Source organism: Salminus brasiliensis, chromosome 25 (assembly GCF_030463535.1).
Source record: "Salminus brasiliensis chromosome 25, fSalBra1.hap2, whole genome shotgun sequence".
Lineage (NCBI taxonomy): Eukaryota > Metazoa > Chordata > Actinopteri > Characiformes > Bryconidae > Salminus > Salminus brasiliensis.
Genome location: NC_132902.1, coordinates 16774295 through 16797233, shown reverse-complemented (window position 1 = coordinate 16797233; position 22939 = coordinate 16774295). Strand labels below are relative to the sequence as shown.

The following is a 22939-nucleotide window of genomic DNA, read 5'->3' as shown; positions in this document are numbered from 1 at the left end:
AGGTCCTTCAGATTTTTCTGTCAGGTTTGTAAAACATTTTTGGAGAGAGTAGCAGCACTCAATTTGTTCATTAGCTGTATTAATGACATTCTGATTTATTATAATAATAATAAGAGGAATTAATTAAATAAATACATTTATTTAAAGTTTCTGTCAGGAACTCACTCATGCACTTTAAAGGCCAGTTTCTTGAACAGGGATTAAGCCTAACACTAGTCCTAGACTAAATTAATGGAGCTTTCAAATGGTTCTTTGAGTGATTCCATAGAATATACAATAAACCATATTTAATTAACATAACCTTCACTTAATTTGAAGGTTCTTTACCAATTTCTTTGCTCTTCACACTCACACTTCTCTTTTAAAAATGTGGTTCCTTGAAGAAAATGTGGCATAGCTTAAAGAAGAGCCATGCTTGTAGCACTTTTATTTTTAAAAGTGTACACAGCCTTTTGAGTGGGGATTTTTTCATTAAAAGGAAAGTATAGCCCGGGACTAGCCTCAGTGTCCAGCAACCCAGCCCATAATGTTTACAGACCTCTAGATCTTCCGCATGGTCCAGTGCATGCAGCTTGCGTGCCACTGCGTGCATGTGTGTTTGCATGTCACACCACCGAGGGTCTAATTGAAATCGTGGCGGAACAGTTTTGAATGGAGCTCAGTGGGTTTCCATGGATAGTTGACTAACTCTCTCTTTCTGTGTTAATCCACCCTCTCTCTCGCCCTCCCTCCTGCTCTCTCTCTGTTTGCTTTCCTCTCTGTCTCTCTAACTCCTTCTGAAAACGTGTTGCTTGAGCAGTGAGTCTGATGTGGTTAGGAATTGTAGTGCAAGTCTAGAGGTACGGATCCTTTCCATGAGAAAATCCCCGCAGATTGCTGCTCAGGTTGGTGTTGGGTGTTTATGCCAACACTTAACACAGCCTTGGGCAAAAGGCCACCTTATCTAGCTTTACACTTTCCATTGTTTTGTCGTAACTGCCTGCAGTGTTAGTCAGATCACTATACAGAGTGTGGGTCACTTTACAGCAGTTACAGAGGATGTGGTAAGGTTTCATAGGAAGACCCTTTAGCTAAGCTTGAACTGATAGCAGCTACACATTCTGCTGCAGTGAGTAATGATTTCTAATCTCTCTGACATCATTTTAAAACTCTTTGTCTGGTTGGTCTTAAGATTGGCTTGTTGTATTTTAAACCCAAAGTCAGCTACAGGTGTTCAGGAGAGTCAGTATTGATTATTGTAGTTATCTACAATTATTCAGACCATTAATGGAGGTTCTCCTTAGATCCCTCTCCTAGAAAAGGGGGGGGGGTATATATACGAAGAAATATGTGTGACAGTAATGCCATACACATGTCAAGTAAACAAAACAGATTCATTAAGTAATCATGGCGGCCCTTCAGATGTATTGAATATGGAGTTTTCTACCCAGGTGTTTTTGAGGCTGTTTAGTTTAGTTCCAGTGAACAAAGCAAAAGGAAAACACTCCTTTTTGCTCGGTTATCAGTAGTGAATTGATGGTATTTGAGGGAGTGTGTGGGTCTTTTGGTGGGTTTTTTCTATTGAATAGATTACCCTGACTGTGTGAGGGATTTGGGCTATGCAATTGTACTTTAGACTTTGTAAAGGGGGTGTTGGGGTCAACCTCCTGGGTAGAGCTGTCATTAAGCAAGAGTTCTGTGTGTGTGTGGGAGTGTGTGTGTATCTGTGGTTGTAAAGTAAGTAAGATTTTAACCAATATTAATTTTAGCTTTAAGCGTCAGTAACAAGTTATCTACCAATATACGCAGAAATGAACTCCGGTGGTTTTAGTTGAATAGTGCTGTATTAATAATGCCTTGTGAAGAAACTCATAAAGACAGTAGAAACTTAACCCACTAGGACCTGCCTGTAGATCCAGACATTTAGAGTGAACTAGTTCGCATTGTGGTTATTGTAGTTATTGGTTAATTGCTTAGATTGCTTACAAAATAAGCCCTAAAACAGGTCAGCAAGACAAATTCTCACGTTCTCATGTCCATACTGTAGTGTTTTACACTTAACAAAGCCCTAACAGTGCTTTAGATAAATCACTGAATTCCTAATACCAGATGATTTTATCATTCAAATTAAGTTTGGGTCAGTTCCTAATATCCCTGCATGGGACAGGCGATTTTCTGTCCTCAGGATAGGATCTGCAGACCACTCCCCTCCCCACCCCCCCAACCTTCACGCAGTAGTGGACATGCCCTCTCATCACATTGCTTCACTGATCCCAAGGCATGTCACCCCCTCAGGGCTGCTGTCTGAGGGCACAGACCCCCAAAAACACAGCAGCCGCCACACACGCTCATACTCCCCACCCACTCAACCCCACGGCACCCTCACATCAACTGCTGCACTCCCCAAAAACACCCAGCAAGCGACAGGGGAGCGGCCGGATGAGCACAAAACAAGCCCGTGCTCTTTTAATTAGGCCTGTCACTCCATTGTAGCGACTGACTGCGGTTTCCTGTCCGCAAGTGTGTGTGTGTATGTGTGGGGATGAGCGCACTGCTCTGTACTGTTGGGTGGACACCTGTGGCTCCATACACACAGACCTCCACGCCCGTTAAATGACAAGAAACAGAGGAGGGTAAACAAATGTGTGACCGAGCAGCTCCCGTGCCCTTTGCCGCGGCACTCAGGGAGAGGGGGAAAGAGGGAAGAATAGAGTCTGAAAATAAAAGGCCGTCAGGTTTTTGCTGCACAGCTTGTTAATGACATGTTGACTGATCACTGGAGCGTGCGTTTGCTTCACCTCTCACTAATGAGCCACCTGTGTAGCATGTGCTGGATTTACAGCCCACCATAAGTGAGCCCAAACTTATCTGCACTCTACGTTGTGTCTTATCCAGAAGTCTTTTCACAACCACTTTCTACAGTATTTAGCATGAAAGCAGATTTGGAAGAGTGGGGGAAACACAGGCAGAGATAACTTTGTTCTGATGATTTGGTGATGGGTATCTTGTTTACGTCCTCTCGTTCTATATTTATACTTTGTGAAAGGGAAAGTGAGATGGAAGTATAAGGGAAGAAGCCAGGGCTGCACAGTTGGAATGTAAGGCCATAACAATAAAAAGGATCGTGTCGTATTCATTGACGCAGTATATTGAATTGCATCGTAACTAGGGCTGCATAATATATCATTTTAGCATCACCATGGCAAAGAGCACAGGTACAATAGTCACACCACAGGATGTGCAGTGACACGTAAGGCAAATTAAAGCATACACATAATGCTAAAATTACACATTAAAGTTATGCTTTAATAACTAATGAAGTGCTTTCAACAGACTTTGAACAGATGTTAATGTAAAATAACAGTTTAAGTAAGTAATTTAGAGCATTTCTATTGGTCTATTCATCCAGAACCAGGGTTTAAACAATGGAGCAAATCGAAAATGGAGATCCACGTTTTTCCTGGGACAGCAGTGATATACACATATTCATTTTGTGATTTCTAATTTCTTTACAGCTAAATAAACCAATGGATGATGTTCTCTGTGCACCAATTGGTATCACCTTGATCACAGTTCTGCATAAGTGTGTCTGGGTGTTTTGGTGTTTATATAATCCAAGAAATGCATTTCATTAAAGATTTAATGATAAGCATATAGTTTTGGTCTTAATAATGCACCCCAATTTTGAGCCGTGTCAGGTGATCGATTCACCCATGTGTTTCTGATAAATTGCAAGGCATATTGCAGTCGCACCATACAAACAGTATATTTGCACTCCTACATTCTTAAAAATGCTTCTTCACAGCTTCTTTAGTAAAGTGCGCTTTACTAAAGCGTGGTTGGTTGCTTAAAAGTGCTGAAAGTGCTTTAGGTTCAGAGAGGTTTTTTCCTGGTTAGAAATGCTTACACTATTCTTACATTGAAAAAGATGCCTTATTGTTATTGTTTGAATCAGAAACATAACAATCCACTTTCTTTTCTATTTCATATCATATTCTGTTTAAGGTAAGAGGTAAGGTAGAGATACGATTTTTAAGGCAAAGAGGCGTCTTAAGATTTGATCGCTGTCCTGTTTACATCCCCTCACCTCCCTTCACCCCCTCATATCACCGCAGCACCTCTGAGCATGAAGTGAAAGTGTAAACAAAGCCAACAAAAGGCCTGTGTCAGATTTAAGGATGCTGTCTTGTCCACCAGGATGATATTTATGCCCTTAGGGTATGTGCAGGCGGCCCTTGCGTATGCATGCGTGTGTTTGTGTTTGACTTGACACACTTGCGTGTTCGTGTTTGTGTATGTGTGAGACGGTTGAGTAGGCCCCACACTGAGCAGTATTGTGATTGGATCTGATCACTGCAACTTGGATGGCTCTAATGTAGTCTGATTGGCTTGCTTTGCAGACTTCACATTCCCAGCCCCCTCCTGAGCCCCACTCAATCAAACCACACACACAAACACACACACACACACACACACTTAAACACACACCCCTCCCTCTGACACACTGCCCTCAAGAGTCACTCACATTGTACTGGCAAATAACACACTTAAAAACAGCCTTAACCACACACACAAACACACTGTTATTAAACAGGATGTTCTTATAAAACAGTGCAGAGACTTTAAGGTCCAGCAGGAAAATAAAAGTTAAAGTAAAGTAAAAAGATTGGATATAGGCTGTAGGGCTCTATCTAATAACGCGACGCTCCATTGGCACCTTTGAACTTTTTCTTCCTGCTAGAGGAGTCCAGACACACTTTCCCACCAGGTTCATTTCCTGTTTGACTTGTAAAGCTGGGCAGAGAGGCAGACTGAGGGGCAGTTCTGCTCAGATTCACTCTCAGGGTCTTACAGGCAGGTAGAACAGCAGCCAGTAAAGCCTGTAGCCCTTTCTAGACCAGCTTCATCTTCTTATTAGAAACAGAAACTTCATTCCTCATTAGATCAATTTGTTCAACATCTGTTCCTTATTTATAAAAACACAATCATACAGTTATTTACTCTCTCGCTCCTCATTTATTTCTCTCTCTCTCTCTCTCCTCATTTGTTTCTTTTTTTCTCTTGCTTTCTCTTATTCTCTTTCACTTTCACCCTCTTCCCTCTCTCACGACACACAGTTTTTAAAGCTTGCTTTCCACATTCTGAAATGCTGAATCCAAAGCTAATCTGGAAAACTGCTCTGCACGGCTCTCCCAGAATGGTCAGAATTTCAGCCCTCATTATACCCGGCGTCTCTGAACTGCAAACAAAAACATCTATATATATATAAAGACTGCAAACGGCTGTAAAGATCATTCTGAAAGCAATGGCAGAGTTAAATCTCTGCATTCTGTTTGGTTCAATGTTGCGCCTAATCAGTGGAGCCTTCGTTATCTAAAGTTTCTTCACACAGTGGACAGAGATGGCATTTTTTTCCTGCTGAAATATCGTAATTGCACATAACATTTAAATAACGGTTCAGTGGAAACCTTGCTTCTATCTCTCTTATTTCTCTCCTACCTTCTCTTTTTCTGTCTCTCTCTCACTTTTCTTCTTGGATTCTTTCTCCCTCTCTGTTCTCTCTCTCTCTCTCTCTCTCATTACCTCTCTCTTTTCCTTCCTTTGTGTCTCTCTCTATCTTTCTCTCTTTCACTCTCTGTATATGTATATGAGGAGCACACTCAGGGTCCAGAGGGGGTTCAGGGTTCACTGTCTTTTCTCTGTGGAACAGCTGCTGCCCGGACTGGACCCCCTGTTTAGGCTGCTCTCTATAAGCAATGTGATTATACTAGTGCACACACTGCTTACCAACTAGTAGACAGAAGACCAATGCATACGTCAGGCCTTGTGTCTGTGTGTGTGTGTGTTTGTGTAGCTTAGTAGGTAGCTTGTGGCAGACTGAGGTTCAATCCCCTGACCAGGCAAGCACACTGTGCTACACCAGTGAGAGAGTGCTTGGGCAAGACTCCTAACATTATGTGTGTGTGCCTAAAAAGAGACACGTGCAGTCTGGCCCCCTCACTCTATTACGTTTCACACCAGTGACGCCATTCTCATCAATCACACCACAGTGTTCACCTCGGATTGACGGACTGGTCATTAATCGCCTCTGCTGTTGGTCAACTAATAGGTTGGTGGTATTCATAATCACAGAAAATCAGCCAGAATGAGTCAAATCCATCAGAGACTGCTTATCATACAGGTGGTGGCAGCGGTCACCATGTCTGTTTATCAGTACTGATTTTGCATCCGTTTTATTAGCATTCCTTTAGTCTGCTCTCAGATGCCAGATGGTGTCTGACATGCTGTTGTTACCCTCATACAATGTGAAGGAATGAAAACCCCACTTCAGTCTTAAACCTTTTATTTATTGGGGCAGATTATTGTAATTTGTCATTTGTGCTCTTTATTTTTATATTATCTACACACGCCTCAATGGTAAATTGTGATGATGGCTTTGAGAGAATATGGTGGTGTTGAAGTAAAAGCAAGGGAGTTAAATGGGGATCCACGCTAGGCTAAAGCAAACGCATCGAGATGACAGCAACACTATTTGGTAAGACTCTGGAATAATTCGTGTTTTTGTTACAGTGATACAACCATAGTAAAAAGTACACTTACTTTATTTCCGCAAGCACTTCGTAAAAGTAAAAGGGTTGTAACAATACATCTGAGCAGACAGCAAAGAACAACTTCATTAAAATACTCAAGGAATACTAAGACAACTCTGGATATCTACATATTTGAAAGCTGGGCTTTTCCCACCATCTCATCACCCCCTTGTTTAATTCTCACCCTCTCATTTCAATGTACCTAGAGAGAGAAGGTGATTAAGCAGTGTTTAATGATGTTTAGATGGAAAGTAATGAGCTGGATCTACAGAAAAGCTTTAGTGCCCTGTGAACGTCATCCAGGTCCTGATGGAGTCTTAAGAACCGTGTACCACACAAAGAACTCCACTGGACAGTTGTGTGTTCTTTTTAAGCTGGACAGTCAAGACACCTCCTGGAAGAATTCCAAAACCTAAGTGGTGTGTGTATGTAATGCCAACATAATGTCTTGAAAAGACATACATACATACCACACACACATATACACACACACGTTGAGAAAAACACATTCCTGGCATGACTTGAGCATGAGATCAGAGATTGGCTGTTGTCCGAAAGTCCTCTCCCTGCTATTCCTCCTTTTCCGCCCTTTCTTTCATTTTTAGGGAAATAATAAAAAAAGATTTCTTTCAAGTGTTAAAACGTCCTCTCGACCCCCTAACGCGGCAGAAGCTTCATCTGTGCATGCATACAAAAGATTGAAGCCTCTCTCTCTCTCTCTTGCTCTCTGTGTCTCTCTCCCTCATTCTCGCCCCCTTTCTCTGTCTTTTGTGCAGGATTGAATAGTGGGGCCTTTAGAGGTGCCTCCTCCAGGCTTTCTAATTCAGCTCTCACCAATCAAACACTCCTGCCACACACACACACACACATATATATACACACACACACAAACACACGTACGGCTAGCACACACACCATTCACACTTCAAAGGACCTTAAGCACTCTCTACCATGATGTCATCTTCAGCCCGTCCACAGCATTACAAGCATCAAATAGGCGATCAGAGAGAGTGTGAATCACCGCATTGATATAAAGTGCTTCATTTGAGTTGCCTAATGGAGAAGTGATGTGTGTTAGATCAGGAGAAGCTGTGAAAGACAATTTGCCTCGAGGCTGTGACCTCTTTGCCTCTATAAAGCCTTTTGGTGGCTTTGTCACTGCAAACTGCGGTGCTTTTTTTTTTTTTTTTTTTTTTTACTGCAGGGGTGAATGGTGTTCCTCATGGTTCTATATTCGGACCACTTCTGTTTCTTGGTTTAGTGTAACAGCGATGGGAAGTGCATTAAATCTGTGTGCATTTAAAAATCACAGTGAGGGACCAAGAATGGCCTTTTTTGTTTAAAGTTTGTTGTTCCACAGTCATCAATTATTTCCTCTCTCTCTTGCTCTCTTTTCTCTTTCTCTTGCTTTATTTCTCGGCATCTCTCATTGTGTCACCCATTTGCAGTGTGCATTGTTAGTCTGAACTGACCTCTGGGCTGCTGGATGACTTAAGTATCTGGGTGCTGAGGAGCTCCAAACGCTGGTATGTGGCTACAGTGTCTCCTAGGCCACACACACACTTTCTCACTTTTAAAGAAGGTTCCTAAATGATCCTAGGCCTGGATATGTGTTTCTGGGAACATGTTTAAAGGGTTCTAATAGTTAAAAACTAGATATGTTCTAGAGAGCAAAACAGCTTGACATTCTATATAAACACTGATTCAAAATATACCACTCACCTTCTTGTCCATAAGGTCTATATAAGGAAACTACGCTTAAGAAACATTGGGTGCCCAGTAATACAAACAGCCTGACTAATTCTAAGGCATAAAATGATGTTGGAAAATTGTCATGTAAAATTGATTTATGATCATGCTTAGTACATAAACTCACACAAATAATGTCATGAATATTAGAAAGTTTGTATAAAGGATATGAGCCCTTAAAATGTTGAAGAACCTATACAGTGTGTGGTAGTTCTTTAAACCTTTTCAATGTTCTCCAAAGTCTCACTCCACATCTCATTTACAGAGAGCGATTAATAAATATGGTCTGCAGTGCTGGACATCCAGTCCAAAATGAGAAAAGGTAGTAGAGACGGAGAGGAGAAGGAGAGCTGTCGGAATCCAGGGAGGGAGATAACATCTAGCAGTTTTAAGAGAGATGCCTGGAAGGTATGAGATTCCGAATGTCAGCTCAGGGTGATTGACGAATGTCTCATGAAAAGAGGGATTCTATAGGGAAATCATGGTAGGCCTACTTAGACACTTGGATAAAGAGGAGCATAAAAGCCTGGAGATCCATATGATGTCAACCGGCAGCCAAACAATACCCTGCAGGGGAAAAGAGTGAGAGGGCTGAAGGGTTTTGTCTCCTCCTTCAGGAATCTGTCGGAGCTTTTTCGTGTCAGAAGGCCGTGAGTGAGTGTTTGATCGGTCTTAATCCTCTCTAACACAACCAGCACTGTGTTGTGGAGGTTTATAGCAGGACAGACAGTGAGCCAGGCCTTAGGAGATACAGAGCATGTGAAATGGAGCATGGGAGAGTGAGGCTAAATGAGACCGAGAATGTGTGTGTGTGTGAGGGACAGGCGGCGGTATAGTGATTAAGGGAAGTTGCGTCTTAACTGCACATGGCTGTCTCACACTGCTAAACCCATTAGCTCTCCTGCTGCTGATGTGTTAAAGCCTTACTGCTTAGACCTCCCAGCTCCTCCATAAAAACCTTTTTATTTTACATCAAAGATGTATGAAGGTCTCTCTCTTTTTGTCTCTCTTTCCCAGTTTCACACACATTTCCACAGACACAGACTGTCTTAGCAGGAAAGAGAATTGCCTTCTTTCTTTCTCTTGGCTCTCTTTTTCACTTGTCTCTTCACTAACATGCTGTTGTGCTTTCTTCTCATCTCTCTTGGAAATCATCCCAGCCTCAGGCAGTAGCATTGTGCCACACACACAGTTTGGTTCCAGGCTGTTTTTTTGGCTTACGCTTTACTGCAAATGCTCTGAAACTAATCACAGTTCTACAAGCAGTTAATACAGCATTATAGATTAATAGATTAATTGAACTGTTGAATGAATGAATGTTTTGTGTCTGCTGTTTTATTTTTCTTTTTTGTTGGATCTTTTCAATACAAGGCTATTGCTCCTGTCAACTCCACGCAATCACAGAATATGAGGCTAATTGTATTCTCTGACACACACTGCCCTTCCTGGCTGTGGATATAACCAGTGTTGTCCCAATGACTGGGCCAACAGCTAGACATGCTCTCAGTATTTTATTCCAAACACATTTAAAATGCTGTGGAACTGAATTTCTTTACATGACTGCACTGTAGAGCTCAAAGTGGAAATGCAACTGAAAAGGGCTGCTTATTTAACTCTAAAAACTTTGGACACACTTCCTTTAGTTTTCCGACTGTTGCTGCTGTACCTGGTCATGGTTAAGTGGTCTGCATCGTTTTATGCCTTTTTTGTGTTGTTAGTGGTGTTTATTAACTCTGTTGTGCTCTGATACTCACTATACTGACCGGGTTGAGTCGTGGTCTAGAGAGAGGTATCCGGTTAATGGTCTTAAAAGTCTTTCCCCTGCTTTCCCCTTGAGGCTTGTTCCTTTTACACATTCTATAATGTGAATTTTAGTCGGATATGGTAAAAACAAACAAACAACATAAAAGACTGATGAATACAGCACTTAGAGTGAAGTACAACACTGGGTTTAATGGGTTTCTACAGCCGTGCGGAAGCTCAATAGTTCCATCTACCATTTGAACAATAAACTGCAGTGTCCTGTCTTGGAGTGCAATCTGACAGATTAACAGTGTGTATTGTGTAAAGATGACTGATCAAGGGTCATTGTCAAAGTGTCAGGGTCAGTTGTCTAATTATTGCCCTACCTATAATGGTCCATAAAGGTTGATGTTTCTTTCTGTATCTCCCAGGCATACGAGTGGGCTCTGGAAGGTATGAGGCACTTGGCCTGTGTCACAATGGAGGACTGCAGCATACCCGAAAAGTGCCAGGGAGTGATCGCCTGCCTGGAGAGTTACCGCAGCCAGCACCCACCTATACCGGACGCACGCTTCCAGGAGATGAAGGACCTGGCTGGGGAGCTGAAGAGCGAGCAGGGCCTCAAGCAATGGAAGTTTGCCTGGTCTAAGTGCCAGGAAACCAAGCAGATGTTTGAGAAGAAACTGGAAGCAGCACTGCGCGCCCGCCGCTCCCTGCCTAGCGAGCAGAGTGAGACGAGGTCAGTCAGTGGCACACCCCGTCGGCACTCTGAGGGCTGTGCCAAGCCCCAGGAGCGCAGCAGCAGCTTGTCCTTCTCCTGCAGAAAGGCCTTCAGTGGCAGCTGGGCTCGTGAAAGACTCTCCTTCCAGTCCAGCACCTCTTCCTCTTCCTCCTCGTCCACCCCCTGCAGTCCAATCGGCAACCGCCCGGACACAAAAGACTCAGTCAGAACCCCCACAGGAAGTCCCTATCACCTAGAACATCGGATTCCACACAAAGCTTCCCTGAACTCCCACCGGTTAACCCGTAGCACCTCTTCTGAGGAGCCTCCTCACACCTCACCCTGCTCCTACAGCCCCAGTCTCTCCTCTCTGGCAGAAACAAACCGGAGAGTTCTGCGAAAGACTCAGAGCTTTGACGCTGCAGGTAGTGAGGTGGGGTCCCGGTACGGGACATGCCAGCGGACATTAAGCGAGCCATCCCGCAGAGGCAACACGGGCGTTTTCATCAAAGGCCTGGAGGTCAGCAGCACGGAGGTGGCCGATCGGCCTTATAGTCCTCGATTGACTCCGGCACACGGCTGGGCATCGGTGGATACACACCGCTCTGGGAGCCCTGTCCCAGAACCACGAGTCAAGGGCAGGTGGGAATTGACACTTTCTTTACATGGCATGAAACAGCAAGTTGTCACCTTAGTGTTGTTTTTTATAATGTTATCTCAGTCCTGCCCTCAAAGATCCTCAGCCTTTTTAAATTTGCGCACAGTATATTTCCTCAAGGCCGGTATACGTGCAGATGTTCAGATAGGTCTGCTAGCATACTTGCATATAACATTAGCATTACATTTGCCAAAATTAGCTTCTTATCTCACTTAATAACAGCATCTAAAAGCAGGCTACCATGCTCTACCTTCTTAAACACTCTGCTCCAGCCCCAGACTGATTTGATTAACCTTTTTCTCCCTGATATATCCAATCCTGCATTTTCTAGATTTTCTGCTGATCATTACCCATCAATACTGAAATGACATCTCAAAGCTGCTATCGTTGCTATCACAAAAAATGGCAACTTTACAAGAAAAAAACAAAAATCTTTACTTTTAATGAAAAGAATCAGTGTCTCAAGTCATTTTGGAGCATTTCTGTAGGTCCAAAATAGTTTTTTTGTGTCACAGCAACAATATATGACTTGGGTATTAAGCAGCCTTGACGCATCCTACATCCCTTGATTACCTGACTCGGGCTTGTTTAGAGACGGAATAGAGCAAAAATGTGGACTGGCTGGAGCTCTACAAGAACATAAATTCAGAACCTCTGGTCTAAATCACGAACACTTACTTTAACATACATGCATACCTAAACGAAGGTGCTGGCTCAGGTTAGTGTAACCTGTATCACAGTGTTTTTAGGCTGAATAATAGCCTGGCACACACACAGTCTCATTTTCTCTCACTCTTTTCCTCACACACCGTCAGTAAAACACCAAAGGTCTGTTCCAGCAACCCAGTGCCTAAGGAAACAATGTATGTTCAGTGAGGAAGACGCCATGTCCAGCAAACACATCCAAGCCAAGACACTTTACCAGCTCTTTCCTTCATCCACACAAAAACACTTTGCCAACTGTCACCTTGACAAAAAACACACACACACACACACACACGTCTGCTCCTCTGTCCTAGCTAAAATACACACTGTCTCATGCTGAGCAGCTGTTTGCAGACTCCAGTCATGTGTGCAAGTGCCTCATGTGGATGTGAGGAACTATAGGCCCTGCAGGAGCCCTGCAGTATATGTGTGTCAGGCTTTGCCCCGTAATCCTTCCCCTTCTGTCAGGTGGTGATGTGTTTTCCAGAGAGGGCCCCCTGCCCCCTGTTAACCCCCCTGAGAAAAAACACACAGCCCCTGATGACTCTCCCAGATGAAAGCAGTGCAGAGGGACTTTGAAGTGCAGCGTTTGTCTTCCGCTGCTTTACACACCACAAAAATTAGGCCAAGCCATTTCAGCCATTTATTAGCACAGGGGAGGGTGGGAAGGAGGGAGAGGCCATTAAGGAGTAAATAAGCCTGCAGATGAGGTCCTCTGCAGGACTCCAGACCAATGTGTAGAAACGTCAGCCACAGCCATGAAAATCAAGCATCCTTTATAGAAGAGCTTTTGTTTACAGTTTTACATTTAACTTTAGTTTAGATGAGCAAAAAAAATCACCTTTCTTAATTTGTATTCTTGTTAGGCATAGTCTGATGACAATAATTACCCAACCTTTTATTGTAGTTCACAATAGTATCACTATATTGTATTAAGAAAAAAAAGGTGTACATTGGTATGCTGTTTCTGTTATTGTGCCTTTAAGAATATATTATTAATGTGCTCTGTTCTGATTCTCTGTGTTGTAGTGGGCGGGGCTAAAAAAGTAGGCTGAAAAGGTGGAGCTGTGACTTTCGAAAAACTGTGAATTTAGAACGGGCTGTTTTCACAGCATCGTTTCCCCAGCATAGAGGAAAAAGTGAGGGAAATTCGAGTTCCCATGACACTTTAAAAGTATGGTTTCAGTGCAGGTTTTGTAGAAAGATTGTTTGTATTCGTAGACATGGCATTTACTGATTCCCATGTGGTGTACTCGTGCTGGCATATATCTGGTGTTTTTCATTTTCTTATAAAGGTCAAGATTTTAAGCAACATCATGTAGCATTTGTAACTGCTTATATCTGCTTCACAGTTATTGTGGTGCTCCACTGATTTGCAATAGGGAGGTGGTCTTACGTTTACATGGCATCCATACAATCCCATCCTGCCTTATTTTAAAACTGAAAAATGACCAAGTACAACATTCAGTTTGCTTGCAGGGTGACAAAGAGAACACTGCACAGATTCAATAAATGTTAAACTGTCAATCTGACCATTGCAAATGTTAAACCGCACAGAGAAGCTGGTTAGCATTAGTTTAGCAGCATAACAGTCTGGCTGCTAGACAGCACACTTATAAACGTTTAGACGAGAATGACTCGAGCGACTGGGGACTAGGGATTGAGCGGCTGCGATTGAAAGCACAGAAATCTGGATTTAACGTTTTTTTTCTTCCAAGCTTTTAGATCTTTTTGGTTCTAGCTCGACTACAGCTCCACCGAGTTTCAGACAGACAAGTGCAGCTGCTGTTGACTGAGCTACTGTTGAGCTACCAACACAAGTGTTAACGAGAGTGAAGTTGAGCGGCTGGTGTTGGGAGTAACTACTGTGTTATGTGTATATGGACGCTTAGATAAGTTAGCCACAGCACAGACGGTGTTCCAGCTAACAGAGGCTCAAACCACACACGTTTAGAGGATAAAGCCTCATATGTGGGATCACAAAATTGAGTGAATGGTCTTAGGAGTGTTTTCCACTGTTTTCAGGTACATCGAGTAGACTGATTCATCCAGGTTTGCTTGTCTTCCAGTCAAACTCTGCATTTCTAAACTCACAACCACGTAGGGCTTGTTTTTTCCTACCTGTTTTCAGAGCGTGACATTACCAATCAGTGAGCACCAGCAGCGCCTCCACCCTGTGGCTCTGTTACATGTACATGGGGGAATGAGGTTATTTGCATAGGCAATCCAACACTTCTTCTCCAAGCAAGCTTTCTTTAATTGATTGATGTCGTTCACTGAGACCCACAGTGCTGTTGTACTGGAGGGCTTGTATGTTTTTGGGCATGTGCCAATGCTGCCTCTACTCAAAACACTCAATACCCCACTACCAGCAATCCCAGCACTCTGATAACTGACCTGCCAGGGAGTAGTTGATGCAAACACAACTCTAAAGTAACTGCAGTAAAAAAAAGAAGCACACACGCCTCTTATGTATGTTTGGATTGCCTCCCAATTCTAGTAATTCCAGTCTGGATTTGTATGGTTATGAATCATAACCCTGGCTTACAGGAGATCCACCCATGCAACAGTGCTTACAGGTGTTTACACTGTTGTGTAGCTCAATACCAAACTGACAGGCTGAAGCGCTGAGCTTCAGTCACTCCTACATTGTGAAGGAGATGCTCACAGCTGGACAGTCTTTCAGACTTGATGTAGTGCTAATGCCTTGATATGCTAGTAGAGTCTGGAAACTCCCCCAAATATCATCATGCAAACTACACGCCTAAATCATGGCACGCTGCATGGTTTATGTGGCTGTGGTTTGGCTTACTTGTTAGTTCTATAGACTTGTGGCTTCATTGCAAAACTAAAGAAGCTAATTCAGACAACAAATGAACAGGGGTTATGTTCAGCAGAAGATTAGGGTTAGAACCTGGGGTGAGGGTTAGTGTGAGGTTTGCGTTAGAAGATTTAAGTTAGAGTTAAGTGGGTTAGTGTAAGGAGCTAGCGGCCTTTGTGTGGGGCTAGGGTTAGGGTTAGTGTGGGGTTAGCATTAGAAGCTAGGGTTAGTGTGGGGTTAGCGATAGAAGCTAGGGTTAGTGTGGGGTTAGCATTAGAAGCTAGGGTTAGTGTGGGGTTAGCGATAGAAGCTAGGGTTAGTGTGGGGTTAGCGATAGAAGCTAGGGTTAGTGTGGGGTTAGTGTTAGAAGCTAGGGTTAGTGTGGGGTTAGCGATAGAAGCTAGGGTTAGTGTGGGGTTAGCGATAGAAGCTAGGGTTAGTGTGGGGTTAGCGATAGAAGCTAGGGTTAGTGTGGGGTTAGCGATAGAAGCTAGGGTTAGTGTGGGGTTAGCGATAGAAGCTAGGGTTAGTGTGGGGTTAGCGATAGAAGCTAGGGTTAGTGTGGGGTTAGCATTAGAAGCTAGGGTTAGTGTGGGGTTAGCGATAGAAGCTAGGGTTAGTGTGGGGTTAGCGATAGAAGCTAGGGTTAGTGTGGGGTTAGCGATAGAAGCTAGGGTTAGTGTGGGGTTAGCGATAGAAGCTAGGGTTAGTGTGGGGTTAGCATTAGAAGCTAGGGTTAGTGTGGGGTTAGCGATAGAAGCTAGGGTTAGTGTGGGGTTAGCGATAGAAGCTAGGGTTAGTGTGGGGTTAGCGATAGAAGCTAGGGTTAGTGTGGGGTTAGCGATAGAAGCTAGGGTTAGTGTGGGGTTAGCGATAGAAGCTAGGGTTAGTGTGGGGTTAGCGATAGAAGCTAGGGTTAGTGTGGGGTTAGCATTAGAAGCTAGGGTTAGTGTGGGGTTAGCGATAGAAGCTAGGGTTAGTGTGGGGTTAGCAATAGAAGCTAGGGTTAGTGTGGGGTTAGCGATAGAAGCTAGGGTTAGTGTGGGGTTAGCATTAGAAGATTTAAGTTAGAGTTAAGTGGGTTAGTGTAAGGAGCTAGCGGCCTTTGTGTGGGGCTAGGGATAGGGTTAGTGTGGGGTTAGCATTAGAAGCTAGGGTTAGTGTGGGGTTAGCGATAGAAGCTAGTGCTAGGGCTAATTTGGGGTTAGCGTTAGAAGCTAGGGTTAGTGTGAGGTTAGCGATAGAAGCTAGGGTTAGTGTGGGGTTAGCGATAGAAGCTAGAGCTAGGGTTAGTGTGAGGTTAGCATTAGAAGCTAGGGCTAGTGTGGGGTTAGCAATAGAAGCTAGGGTTAGGGTTAGTGTGGGGTTAGCATTAGAAGCTAGGGTTAGTGTGGGGTTAGCGATAGAAGCTAGGGTTAGTGTGAGGTTAGCGATAGAAGCTAGGGTTAGTGTGGGGTTAGCATTAGAAGCTAGGGCTAGTGTGGGGTTAGCGATAGAAGCTAGGGTTAGTGTGGGGTTAGCGATAGAAGCTAGGGTTAGTGTGGGGTTAGCGATAGAAGCTAGGGTTAGTGTGGGGTTAGCGATAGAAGCTAGTGCTAGGGTTAGTGTGGGGTTAGCGTTAGAAGCTAGGGTTAGTGTGGGGTTAGCGATAGAAGCTAGGGCTAGTGTGGGGTTAGTGTTAGAAGCTAGGGTTAGTGTGGGGTTAGCGATAGAAGCTAGGGCTAGTGTGGGGTTAGCGATAGAAGCTAGGGTTAGTGTGAGGTTAGCGATCGAAGCTAGGGTTAGTGTGGGGTTAGCATTAGAAGCTAGGGTTAGTGTGGGGTTAGCGATAGAAGCTAGGGTTAGTGTGGGGTTAGCGATAGAAGCTAGGGTTAGTGTGGGGTTAGCGATAGAAGCTAGTGCTAGGGTTAGTGTGGGGTTAGCGTTAGAAGCTAGGGCTAGTGTGGGGTTAGTGTTAGAAGCTAGGGTTAGTGTGGGGTTAGCGATAGAAGCTAGGGCTAGTGTGGGGTTAGCGATAGAAGCTAGGGTTAGTGTGAGGTTAGCGATTGAAGCTAGGGTTAGTGTGGGGTTAGCATTAGAAGCTAGGGTTAGTGTTAGAAGCTAGGGTTAGTGTGGGGTTAGCGATAGAAGCTAGGGTTAGTGTGGGGTTAGCGATAGAAGCTAGGGTTAGTGTGGGGTTAGCGATAGAAGCTAGGGCTAGTGTGGGGTTAGCGATAGAAGCTAGGGTTAGTGTGAGGTTAGCGATTGAAGCTAGGGTTAGTGTGGGGTTAGCATTAGAAGCTAGGGTTAGTGTTAGAAGCTAGGGTTAGTGTGGGGTTAGCGATAGAAGCTAGGGTTAGTGTGGGGTTAGCGATAGAAGCTAGGGTTAGTGTGAGGTTAGCATTAGAAGCTAGGGCTAGTGTGGGGTTAGCAATAGAAGCTAGGGTTAGGGTTAGTGTGGGGTTAGCGATAGAAGCTAGGGTTAGTGTGAGGTTAGCGATAGAAGCTAGGGTTAGTGTGGGGTTAGCATTAGAAGCTAGGGTTAGTGTGAGGTTAGCGATAGAAGCTAGGGTTAGTGTGGGGTTAGCGATAGAAGCTAGGGTTAGTGTGAGGTTAGCGATAGAAGCTAGGGTTAGTGTGGGGTTAGCATTAGAAGCTAGGGTTAGTGTGGGGTTAGCGATAGAAGCTAGGGTTAGTATGAGGTTAGCGATAGAAGCTAGGGTTAGTGTGAGGTTAGAGTTAGAAGCTAGGGTTAGTGTGGGGTTAGCGATAGAAGCTAGGGTTAGTGTGGGGTTAGCAATAGAAGCTAGGGTTAGTGTGGGGTTAGCGATAGAAGCTAGGGTTAGTGTGAGGTTAGCGATCAAAGCTAGGGTTAGTGTGGGGTTAGCGATAGAAGCTAGGGTTAGTGTGGGGTTAGCGATAGAAGCTAGGGTTAGTGTGAGGTTAGCGATAGAAGCTAGGGTTAGTGTGGGGTTAGCGATAGAAGCTAGGGTTAGTGTGGGGTTAGCGATAGAAGCTAGGGTTAGTGTGGGGTTAGCGATAGAAGCTAGGGTTAGTGTGAGGTTAGCGATAGAAGCTAGGGTTAGTGTGGGGTTAGCGATAGAAGCTAGGGTTAGTGTGAGGTTAGCGATCGAAGCTAGGGTTAGTGTGGGGTTAGCGATAGAAGCTAGGGTTAGTGTGAGGTTAGCGATCAAAGCTAGGGTTAGTGTGGGGTTAGCGATAGAAGCTAGGGCTAGTGTGGGGTTAGCGATAGAAGCTAGGGTTAGTGTGAGGTTAGCGATAGAAGCTAGGGTTAGTGTGAGGTTAGCGATAGAAGCTAGGGTTAGTGTGGGGTTAGCGATAGAAGCTAGGGTTAGTGTGAGGTTAGCGATAGAAGCTAGGGTTAGTGTGGGGTTAGCGATAGAAGCTAGGGTTAGTGTGGGGTTAGCAATAGAAGCTAGGGTTAGTGTGGGGTTAGCAATAGAAGCTAGGGCTAGTGTGGGGTTAGCGATAGAAGCTAGGGTTAGTGTGAGGTTAGCGATAGAAGCTAGGGTTAGTGTGGGGTTAGCGATAGAAGCTAGGGTTAGTGTGGGGTTAGCGATAGAAGCTAGGGTTAGTGTGAGGTTAGCGATAGAAGCTAGGGTTAGTGTGGGGTTAGCGATAGAAGCTAGGGTTAGTGTGGGGTTAGCGATAGAAGCTAGGGTTAGTGTGAGGTTAGCGATAGAAGCTAGGGTTAGTGTGGGGTTAGCGATAGAAGCTAGGGTTAGTGTGAGGTTAGCGATCGAAGCTAGGGTTAGTGTGAGGTTAGCGATCGAAGCTAGGGTTAGTGTGGGGTTAGCGATAGAAGCTAGGGTTAGTGTGGGGTTAGCGATAGAAGCTAGGGTTAGTGTGGGGTTAGCGATAGAAGCTAGGGTTAGTGTGGGGTTAGCGATAGAAGCTAGGGCTAGTGTGGGGTTAGCAATAGAAGCTAGGGTTAGTGTGGGGTTAGCAATAGAAGCTAGGGTTAGTGTGGGGTTAGCGATAGAAGCTAGGGTTAGTGTGGGGTTAGCGATAGAAGCTAGGGTTAGTGTGGGGTTAGCGATAGAAGCTAGGGTTAGGGTTAGTGTGAGGTTAGCATTAGAAGCTAGGGTTAGTGTGGGGTTAGCGATAGAAGCTAGGGTTAGGGTTAGTGTGAGGTTAGCGATAGAAGCTAGGGTTAGTGTGGGGTTAGCGATAGAAGCTAGGGTTAGTGTGGGGTTAGCGATAGAAGCTAGGGTTAGGGTTAGTGTGAGGTTAGAGTTAGAAATTAGGGTTAGGGTTAGTGTGGGGTTAGCATTAGAAATTAGGGTTAGGGTTAGTGTGGGGTTAGCGTAAGGAGCTAGGGTTAGTGTGGGGTTAGCGTAAGGAGCTAGGGTTAGGGTTAGTGTGGGGTTAGCGATAGAAGCTAGGGTTAGTGTGAAGTACCGTTAGCAGCTGGTGAAGGGTTGCTGTGAGATTAGCATAAGGAGCTTGGTTTAGGTTTAGAAGCTAGGGCTAGAATTAGAAGCTAGGGTATGGGTTAGTGTGAAGTTAGTGTTTAGAGCTAGGTTAAGGTTCAGTAGCTTGTCTAATCCTGTTTATTAATAAGCTAATAATGCATTGTTGATGTTTTCTCTCTTAGTAAATTGCGGCACATCGTGGATGAGATGGTGACGACAGAGCGCGAGTATGTGCGCTCTCTCCGCTACATCATCGATCACTACTTCCCTGAGATGGAGCGGGCCGACCTGCCCCAGGACCTGCGGGGCAAGCGCAGCGTCATCTTCGGCAACCTGGAGAAGCTTGTGGACTTTCACAGTCAGTATTTTCTCAAGGAGCTGGAGAGCTGCTGTAACCACCCACTGCGTGTCAGCCACTGTTTTCTGCGCCATGTAAGAACCACCTACAGCACAGACTTTGTACAAGACTGCTTTATTTTTCCAGATATCAGCTTTTGTGGATTTCCCCCCTCATTTTCTCCATAATTGTCATTTTCAATTCCCACCCACTATCTAAGACTGCCCCCATCACACACTGGGAGTGTAAAACCTATAACATGGCTAAATGGCTTCATGTGACTTAAAGCACATCTTTTTTGAACTGCCACCAACACAATGTCTTTAAATAACTCAACACACTTGGAGGAGAGCACTAATTGCCAGTTCTGTTGTCAGCAACTAGATTCAAGCTGAGTGTTGGGGTGAAAGAGCAAGGCTAGTCATTCTATCTGGGACTGACTAAATTAGCACATTAATATGTGCTTATTATTATCTCCACTGTAAGTCAGTCTTACTGTAGAAGCAGATACTTCCAGGTTGGTCCACGGATATTGCATGGATTATATCTACCAAATCCGTAACAGAGAACAACTGTACAAATACACTCCAAAATTCCCCATGTCTCTTTTCTTTTTAACCTCTGAGTGAAAATCAAAGTAAGCCACATGAAACAGGCGCAGAGCTGCTGAGTGAGTGTAGCTCCAGTGTAGTCTCTCCTCTCCTCTGTCCATCATATTTGCGGCCGTCTCAAAGCACTGGCTCTCTCTGAGGACTGATTCAGGAAGGTTTAGTATGTGCACAGTGTTTGAGAGAGCGAGGATCAGTGTTTAATGAAGGCCAGTGAGGAGACCCTGTAGACCTACAGCAGAGCCTTCATCTCAGGGTCTAAAATTACCTGACACATTCTTGGCACAGCGAAAGCTGCTCGGCTCGTGTCAAATGAACATAAAACACATTATAAAGCAGTTTGCACCATATCGCTGGAAAACGGCGTCCAAATAAAACTGAAAATAAATGGCTGTTCCACTCCATTCAACATCTCCTGGCCAATAAAGAGTGACAGGTTGTTCCTCAGGGTTTGAAATGCTGGACTGGACTGGTGGACTGTGGATTTGTAGTAGTTTAGACAGTAGGAATTCTCAGTTAGCCAAAAGTCAAGCCTGATCATGTTGCCTTTGTTTGTCAATTTGCAGCAAGACCAGTTTGGATTGTACGCTCTATACAGCAAGAATAAGCCTAAGTCAGATGCACTGCTGGCCAGCCATGGCAACAGCTTCTTTAGGGTAGGTAAATGGACCACTGCACAAACATCAACAGACAAATGTCCCACCATGCTTGTGCTTGAGTGTCTTATCTATTTCTCTCTCAGCATAAGCAGCTGGAGCTGGAAGATAAGATGGACTTGGCCTCGTACCTGCTGAAGCCCATTCAGCGGATGAGTAAATACGCCCTGCTCCTCAAAGACCTTATTAAAGAGGTGAGTGAGGCTCAGGAGCAGGAGCTGTCCTACCTGCGTGCTGCCGCCGAGATGGTCAAGTTCCAGCTCCGGCACGGCAACGACCTCCTCGCCATGGACGCCATCCGCGACTGCGACGTGAGTAAAAACCATTGTCACAAGAAAAACGTGTCCATGATAAATCCAGCATGCATAACAGTTGTTCTAAGTTTGTTCTGCTGTTCGTCTCGCTGTCTCAGGTGAATCTGAAAGAGCAGGGGCAGCTGGTTCGGCAGGACGAGTTTACCATCTGGTATGGAAGGAAAAAGTGCCAGAGACACGTTTTCCTGTTTGAGGACCTGGTACTGTTCAGCAAACCAAAACGGATTGAAGGAGGCCTGGATGTGTACATATACAAACACTCCTTTAAAGTAAGTTACATCTGTGCAGCTCGACTCCTAATGACCTCAGTTAGAAAGTGTTCTTGGTTGCAGAAGTATTGTTTTATTCTATTAGTTCAATTCAATTACACCACAGTTCAGTTTTCTATCCTCACAATGTAATTGGCTAAGAGGCATTTCGGAGAGCAACACTCCAAACAACTGTTGTGTAACTGTTGTGTTGTGTCTTATTTGCCTGTAACCTAGCAATGACCGCAAGCCGTTAATGTAGTAACAGCAGAGTTTAAAGTGACCAGTAATGCACCTGACAAAACAAACTTACAGTATAATAAATACAACCATATCCTAACTGTAAGCAACACAAGCAAGCAACAAAATGCTCCCAATTCAAGCATAAGCAGGGTAGGCCATTTGTTTTGGATGACGTATTGTCCCCGAAATAATTGCAATGTGACATAATGATAAAATGATGTTGCCATTTAAACATAATTTTATGATTAAAAAAAAAGGTGTTAGTAACTTCAGGCTCCAGCAGATGGCGATGTGTAAGAATGACTGGGCTACACCTTTGATACATCTGCAAATGTAACTATTTCCTTCACACCCTTTTAAATAGCTATAAACTTTGTAAACACAAATGGGCAATATAGAGATCAGCAAAAATGATGTGATATGTCCATATATTGTACAATTTTAAGTCGACAGGCCTACCTGCTGGTATTGACGAACGCCTCGTTTCTGTGTTTAAAGCGGCATTAGTGTTTAATGTTAAATGCAGTTGCATTCACAAATGGCCTAGATCTCTGTTGCTTCGTGGAGGTTATTAAACTTATGTGTATCAGTTTTTGTGTCTTCATTGTCTGAAAGTCTTTAATATCAGGACTAAAACTGTGGTATATTTGCAATACTGTGGATATCAGCACTGCTGGTCTGATCTACAACTACAGCACACTAGTGCCAATACTTCACAGTATAGCACTCCCTCAGTACCTTAGTCCAGCACTGTTTTCTGCTCAAAGTTCATTCAGAGTTATCATACATTTGACTTGATATGTAAAATAATCTGAAATAGACTTGCTTCTGTGGTTTCTGTGGTTGCTTATGTGGTTTATTGGTATACAAATTGGTTGGTGGCAGTTTTTTGACTGTCACAAGCCAACAAACACCAGCCAAGTTGGCTATTACAACTGTTTTAACACTGTGTTTTAGAACAGATCTGGGTTATTTTTCTATATTAAGCACACCTGATCTAACACCAGTTACCTGGTTTGGTTGTTTTTTCATATAAGAAAAGTCACCAAACTGCTAGACACTCTGACCTGAATGGATCAAAAATTACCTTCATACCTGGACACAGCTGGACTGGTATCACACACACAATGACTGCTTCTCTCCATACTTCAT

General features: G+C 44.0%; 1 protein-coding gene across 2 annotated transcripts in view; it reads left to right on the top strand.

The window, feature by feature from the left end:
- plekhg4 (pleckstrin homology domain containing, family G (with RhoGef domain) member 4) overlaps window positions 1-22939 on the top strand; it is an 85609-nt gene that overhangs the window by 58948 nt on the left and 3722 nt on the right. For both annotated transcript variants that reach the window (XM_072671015.1, XM_072671014.1), the window contains exons 14-18: window positions 10493-11424; window positions 19564-19813; window positions 20893-20982; window positions 21069-21293; window positions 21395-21565. In XM_072671015.1, coding sequence (XP_072527116.1) covers window positions 10493-11424; window positions 19564-19813; window positions 20893-20982; window positions 21069-21293; window positions 21395-21565 — 1668 coding nt within the window. The remainder of the gene's footprint in view (window positions 1-10492; window positions 11425-19563; window positions 19814-20892; window positions 20983-21068; window positions 21294-21394; window positions 21566-22939) is intronic.